The sequence below is a fragment of the Amphiura filiformis genome, chromosome 5, assembly GCF_039555335.1.
Source record: "Amphiura filiformis chromosome 5, Afil_fr2py, whole genome shotgun sequence".
In the NCBI taxonomy this organism is placed as follows: Eukaryota; Metazoa; Echinodermata; class Ophiuroidea; order Amphilepidida; family Amphiuridae; genus Amphiura; species Amphiura filiformis.
In genome coordinates, this window is record NC_092632.1 from 8,884,800 (window position 1) to 8,892,886 (window position 8,087).

Here is an 8,087-nt window from a genome sequence, read left to right on the forward strand (position 1 = left end):
GGCAATTTTTAACACGAAGATATAGGGATGATGACGGTGTGTGATGCCTCCCAGGTGGTAATAAGCATTGGTGATCTTATCTGTGTTGAACCACATAGATCTGCCAATTAACGGACCACAAGTGAAGATGGTCCAGGTCCTTCTGGAGATCCATGCTGTCACTGATGTTGGATATTGACTTGTATAGAAGGCAGCCACCAGCAAACAGACACAGATTGGAAGTAAAGTCAGTTGGTATGTCATTTATATATGTAAGAAACAGAAAAGGTCCCAGCACGGTGCCTTGTGGTACCCCGGATGCTTGTCCATCGATGACCACATGCTGGCTATGTTGGGTCAAGAAGTGATTAGCCCACTGAAGGAGAGAGCCGCTGACGCCATAGTGTTGTAATTTCCGTAGTAGTCTTTGGTGGGGGACCCGGTCAAAAGCCTTTGAAAAGTCTAAGACAATGGTGTCGACCTGTTTAGGTTCATCAATGGATTTGGCAAGGTCCTTAGCTGTAATATTAGCTGGGTCTCACAAGAACGGCCAGATCGGAAACCGTGCTGAGCTTCAGTGAGAATGTCGTGCTGGTTGTAGTGCTTCATGATGTTACTGAATATTATATGTTCCAAGAGGTTGTTACATATTGAAGTTATGGACACCGGGCGTAAGTTAGATGGTGCGCTCTTATCGCCCATCCAGTGAGATATTAGCAGCACAACAATCTGATGGAGTGATGGAATGTCTCCAGTGTCCAAGGATTCCTGGGAAATGTAGGTGAGGATTGGAGCAATTTCAACGGCAAATTCTTTCAACACCCAGACTAGTAGAGTATCTGGTCCTGTAGCTTTCCTGATGTTTAAGGAGCACAGCAGTCTTAGAACACCATCACATGTGACGACAATGCGATTCATGGTGGGGATGGTAGAGTTGCCAAGATCTGGTATGCTAGCTGGATCCTCATGGGTAAATACAGAGCTGAACTGGTTGTTAAATGCTGTAGCTTTGCCTTCAAGCTATCAAAGATGACTCGGTTGCCAGACTTCAGGGAAGTGACATTGGTAGGCTCCTGTTTTTTGGAGTTGACAAATTTCCAGAAGGACTTGTGGGAGCTGTCCAATGAGTCATTGAACATACTCTTCTGAAATTCCCAGTAGGTACATGACTTCTGCTATGATATGATATGATATGATTTAAAAGCTACCCAGTCACAATCTTTTGGGTGGATTTAGCTTTGTTGTTTAGCTTTGTTAGAAAGCTATTTAATTCAACCGTCCAGTCTACATGTGCTTCATTGACTATTCAAAAGCATTCATACTGTTCAACATCAAAAACTGTGGGACACCTTGGTATCAATGGGCTTCCCAAAAAATGTGGTAGAATTGCTTAGGACACTCTATGACGATCAGGAATCAACTGTAAGAACAACATGTGGTGACAGCTAGCCCGGGGTGACAGTACCTGGTTCAAAATCGAGCAAGGGGTGAGACAAGAAAAAAATACATATATGCAGAGTATATCATGCGAATGGCCCTCGAGAGTTGCAGCATTGTAATATCTGTCGGGAGGCTGAATCATCAACAACTTACGGTATGCGGACGACACCCTACTAGCAGACAGTGCTTGTGAACTTGAGGAGCTGATTGAAAGAGTGAGAACGGAGAGTGAAAAGTTTGGCCTTTTTCTAAATGTAAGCAAAACAAAGGTGATGGTCATCAACCAAACAGAAGAGAACACCACTATTCATGCAGGAAACCAGGCAATTGAGGTTATCAAACAGTTTAACTTCCTTGGATCCATGATTTCAAATCAAGGCGGATGCTCTACTGAGATCAGATGTCGCATAGCAATGGCAAAAACATCAATGTGCACAATGCACAAGTTATGGAAGGACAGAAGCATCAGTAAGTCAACAAAGATTAGACTCGTCTCCACTTTGATTTTCCCGATCGCAACATATGCTGAGAAAGCTTTGACGAGTAACCAAGTAGAGCCGAATTGGTCAAGCTGGGAGATTCAGCGCTTGTTGATCGAAAAGACAGCTTACATGTAGGCTAATAGAAATTGGCACTCCATTCGTGGTGGTGGTTGTTGTTGTGGACAAATAATAAAGTATAAAACATGTATGCCTATGTCCGGCACATAGGCAGGGTGATTCTTTGTTGGATTATTTGATCAGGCATGATGTGACCTCTTCTCATAATTTATTACTTTCTTTTTCTCACAAGTATGAAACAGAGCGCTGTATGTCTGACGAGTCGTACCGTCAATTGCGAACTTGGATGTAAGCTTAAATTTGCCTCTCTATTTTGTATTTGTAAACTAAAACAAGAATACTTTAATAAATCCGAATATGAAAGTAGACCTATGTGAATTAATTAAGATGCCAAGACAAACTGATATCGTAAAAGCCTCACCGGCGCTTGCAAAAGTTATAAATGAACGCTGTACAATGGTTTATAAAATATATAGGTATGCTAGGTGAATTCAAATTTGCCATCAAACTGCATCATTTTATATATCAAATTAAAGCCCTTGAGTAAAGAAAGCCAAAACAGAAAACCTTTTGTCATACTCATAGCACTTTCCGTAGCAAAGTTACATCTTGTCAAAGATTGACTTTCATCAAAAAAGATTCTGCTAGCAAAATTCCCCCAAAACAGCATTTCAATTGTAATTCTCAAAATTAAATATATCACAATTTTTACATTGGATTTCAAAATCTTTACGTATAAAATGCAGTAAAAGATATCCCCAGCAAGCTGCAATGCCCCGCTAATTAGTGTACTGCTTTTCGAGTGAGTGTACTGGAAACAAAACCCTGGTTTTACCTGAAAACAAATAGATTTTCTTGTAATAGAAACATCATATGGGGTACTAGAGCACAAATCGTAATAATGTGTAGAATATAGAAACTCTGTGTATCTCATATTCTCATATGATAGTCATGGTATGCTTTAGTCCTGCCAGCAAGACTTCAGTCTTTATCATAAACATAATGACATCTACTGACCTAGGTACGACGAGTTACAGTTACTGTAACTAGGTATGCTTAGCCTGAGTCGCTCGGCCTATCTCAAACAAAATGCGTAGCTGTTGAAAAACGAGAGGAGTCGCTGTACTATCACAGCAATTTTTGACACGAAGATATAGGGATGATGACGATGTGCAAGGTATTCTTCCCTGACTATTTCACTTACCATAGTCACTGTTGCCCTAAACATCTTTGAAGTAAGCTTCCTTGGTTGTATTTAGTCTCTCGAAATTTATTGGTCCAAATTTGTAGTCAAGTAAGCTTCATTGGTTGTATTTTGTCTCTGGAAATTTATTGGTCCAAATTTGTAGTCAACATCTTGAAATTAAGGTCGTGTTCTCACTACAGACATGGGGTCTCGTACCTAGGTCCGAGTCCACATACAAGTGGACTCAGTCCACATTGATTTCGCGTTCTCACTAACACCAAAATGCTGATGTAGGATCGACTCCACTTACCCGGATGTTATATAATATCAATGCATGACGTCACAAATTCTGTTGCAATGCATGTTTTGAGCCGAACTCACAGCACAAATCAAACTATCTATTTTGAAAGATCATTTTTTATTTCCAGGCCCCCTGATATATTTCTGCAATCTATGGATATGTTATTTTGTGATATGTAGAATTTGGAAAGATCTGAAATAAAACGCTCTAAAAACTATTATTTTATATTAGGCCTATACGTGTAAAATGAGAGAAATACATCGGGTTGTTATTTCTGATTTTTGTCAAGCACGCCGATTTACACGCAACACAACCTCTAAATCACCATCAAAAATACTATTTTTGATTGGTAATTTTGACTCAGTCTAGCAAAATGTACACTTCAAAAACGAATATATTACACCTGAATAATATCCTTTTGAAGTTCAAAGTCATTTTGTTTAATTCTGAAACTGGATAAAATCTGTATCTTGCCGCGATGCAGTTGTTTTCACACTGCACGAGAAGCATGCTGCTCATCAAACCACGGCAAGCATCTCAAACGAACTTCCGTGTATAGTCACTTTCCCCGAGCTTTTTCCACATAAAAAATAAATTTTGTAAATTACTACATGAAATAAAGCCTGTAGAAATTTGTTCAATAATACCAGCTATGAATTTTTGAAAATGCATATGTTTAAATTTTATAATGGAAAATTATAAAATGTAGACTGTATATTGTATAGGCCTATAGTACAACGCCGGCCATCAAGGTCGTGCATAGAGCATTTCGGTATAAGTGGATCGAGTCCACTTGTAAACGCGTTCTCACTATGCTGTTTGATACCACGTCCTAGGTGCGAGACTACCTCAATGAGGTGGTCTCGATGCTACATCCTGGATGTAGGATCGAGACCACTTATTTCGCGTTCTCACTATGCTTGGAAGTGGACTCGATGTAGGATCGAGTCCACGTCCTGGTATCAAACAGGCATAGTGAGAACGCGCCCTAAGTGTCCTGGTTGTAAGCTACACCATGCTTCAAATGGTGTTGATCAAATATGGCTCTCAAAATGTCTGACAAAACAATCCCTTCTTTTGACCTTTCATAGAGAAATGTGTTATTCTACCAATACCCAACAGAACAGAGACTGTGACTATGAGGTCATATCATGACATCACTAAAATACCACATCATCATGTCAGCCATTTGCAGGTCAAGGGTACATGCCACAAAATAGCTTTCCATAGACTTTACGTGCAAAATAGGGGTCACGTTTTAGGCTATAAGTCGAGTTACGTCTTACTTTGAAATATATATTTGATATCATCTTATTAAATCAGAACAAAATTCTGCATAACATATCTGAAAATGACACCATACTTTAGGTCTATATCTGGTTCCATACAGCAATACGCAGTATTGCTGTCTGGTAAGCAGGTACTGAATTGAGACGTCGTGAATTGAGGCGTCGGAGCCGGTCAAACACAGAGGACTAGCCTACACCCGTATCCTACTATCACTCAAACAAGCAAATCTCTTCACGAATTCACTCACCTTGCGATCCTACATCATCAGTTGAAACAAACATATAAGTTTCCAAAAACAACTTTGTCATTCCTCAAAACTACAAGTAACTTCATTAATAAAAAATTGAAATCATACTATTACCCGTTATTGAAAATTTTGTCGATTTTATGAACCAAAAGAACGCACGAGTCGAGTTCAGTTTACCAAAATGGTAGCTCCTGCCTCCTGGTCACCTCAGATATGACGTCAGTATCAAGCTGCTTTATTAAGCGGTGGATCGGATTGGTTGAAATCAACGCCACGCTTTTTGACCTTACAGGGTCAGAGATATGCATATTCATGTCAGCGATGCGGATATAGTATCATCACCGGAACTGAGAATTGCGACATTTTCGATGTTTGTACCGGGAATTTCAGACACGGAGACTCACGAGATTTGAAAAAATTCGTCCAAAGGTAACCAAAGGGTTGGGGATCGCATTTTTAACTATCACTAAATGTTTCGGAATTGAGGTCGGCTAAAAAGTAGACACTTTCGGGGACTGTAATTGGTGTAGATGTCACATTTTGAACAGTGAGCGATAAGTGGCCAACCCGGGGGGGCCACTGGTCATTGACAAGGGGGTATCATGCGTGGCCATGGAGTTTGAAAAAGCACCCTAAACAAGTATGTGCAACGACTGAAAATACACCCCTAAATAAGTATAACAAGTGTAATATCCTACCCTAAACAAGTATTGGCGTTTTTTACCCCTTAGCAAGTAAAACATATATTTTCGACACCCTAAGCAAGTAATAGGCCTACTACTTGAAGCTCCATTTTCATTGATTTCTTTAATAGTAGGCCTAACTCAGAATGGCCGCGCTACCAGGGCAGAATATGAGCTATTTTAAAATTACAAAATAAACGTTACATTATTTTAAGCTGATTTATAGTATCAGAGAGCCTAAGAGGTAATTAAATGAAAAGAAAATTTACAAAACTCTAACTAAGAAAAAACAACACGAAGAAAAGAAAATAGAGAAAAAGAAGTCAAGAAATGTGAAATTATATCATTTTTGTAGGCCCTATTAAAGTTTCGACAATTTATTCTCCATCCTCCAAATACTGATTATTATAGACCTACAAATCATGTTTCAAAATGAGACAAAAATCATAAAATAGTGGTCAGATTTTTTTTTATGACCTAGGGCTAGCCTTATTGCGAAAAGATGAAAAGTGCATAATATTAATAATTTATTTTAAAAGCTTAAAATTACAACAATTAAGGCCTACTTCTGGAAGGAATCGGATGAATAATAGTGGTATTATTTCATAAGTTGAATAAAGTATTAGGATGAAAATAAGTCGGTAAATAGCGACTGAGATGCATGGTGCTCAATCAGTTCAGCCAAGACTTGCAGGATTCGTGTATGACTGCAGAATTTGATACCAATCCAAAAACGTATTTTAATTCTGCACCATATCCATCTTACCTTTTAATATTCATTTGATGTTTTCACAATTTATTCAAAAGTTTAAAATTTGTTTTTAAATAAAATCAAGATCACTTATTGTGACAAAATTCTGACAAAAATATGATGCTTTTGACGATTAATAACATGCATGTTTTTATTTATTTATTTTGTGGATAGGTCACAGGTCAACTCAATCAATCCTCTACCGTAGATATTTGTGGTTAAATAATTGTATACAACATGAAAATTAGCTTGAAAATCTTTATTTTTATCCATAATACAAGATCGAAAATTCAAATAATAGTAAAAATATTTTAAAATGAAATGAGAAACTTTGGACTTTATAAAGGAGAATTGAAACTCTTAAAATCAGAGTATACACGTGCTGTGCATGTACAATGTACTGCATGTGTACATCACCATTGAATGTTGTAGGGTTGTGCATGTAGCATTGAATGGGTTAATGGAAAAATATTAACAGGCCATGGGCGAAGTCGGCAATCTTTATGGACTAAACAGAGAACTACACAGTCAAGTCTAGGGATAAACATGAAGGACATGAAACTTATGAAGGACTGGTGTCTGGACGGACCCTAAATACGTAAATCTGTTGTGAAAAAGATACCCTTTTTCTCTAATCTCCATGTTTTTGACACCCTATTCACGATACGTACGTACAGTGCCTGATCGTGAAAAAAGACCCTTTTTACGTGATTTTTTGGCCACGCATGATACCCCCTTGTCAATGACCAGTGGCCCCCCCGGGGTGGCCAATTTCATGCTCAGCACAAGTGACTATCTTTACTCAGGGTACTTTAGGTCTACTTTTTGAGAAAAATAGCGCTGTATAAAAAGGCCCGATTTTCCTGTGTTTACGTCCGACTGCTAACCGCGTTTTGACCTTGTGTGTTCATGTGCTCATCATCGTAAACATCAGTCAAATTTTCGCGTTTTCTGTTGACTGTTCAAATTAGTCACATTCACAAGTTCTAGCAAAACACGATTTGCAACACTAAAATTGTTAATATTGTACCGATTTTGCACAATTTGTATGCAAAGTTGGGACTATAGTCGTGATAAACTGCTTCACAGGCGGATTTATAGTCCGAATAATCAGACCCAGAACAAAATATTAATTTCTGACATGATGATGATCATTCATCAATTTCATGATCCTGTTCTGGGTCTGAATTCAAAATTGTTTCCATATGAAATCTTGATGGCAAATTGGACAATAGAAGCACATGGTTCTACGTGACAGCTTTTTAATCCCTATTCATGTTACCTGACATAAATCTTCCACAAATAACATAACAATTATTAAATTATTAAGCTTACCTGACTTACCTGACACAAACCTAAATGGTAAGCGCTGATTTCCAATGGCCGGAAGCAGGTATGAATAAGTAATTCTCTGACGTCATCACGAGTTTTCAGAGATTATAGAGGCTTGTCAAGCACTACGTATGATCAGATCAGAGAAGATCTTCTCTGGTATGATCATTATTTATTTATTTATTTATTTATTTATTTATTTATTTATATTGCTATGTGCTAATTTCACTAGTATAATAATAATATATTTCGCTCCTATATTTTATAGTTGAGCACTGTATCTAGTGATGGTTTCATTATATTTATTTATTTATTTAT

At 37.9% G+C, this 8,087-nt stretch overlaps 1 protein-coding gene across 1 annotated transcript; it reads right to left on the reverse strand.

The window, feature by feature from the left end:
• Nucleotides 1–441: 441 nt before the first annotated feature.
• On the reverse strand, nt 442–897 carry LOC140151776 (uncharacterized). The gene has a single exon (XM_072174112.1). The coding sequence runs from the start codon at nt 895–897 to the stop codon at nt 442–444; it is 456 nt and encodes a 151-aa protein (XP_072030213.1).
• Nucleotides 898–8,087: the final 7,190 nt, after the last annotated feature.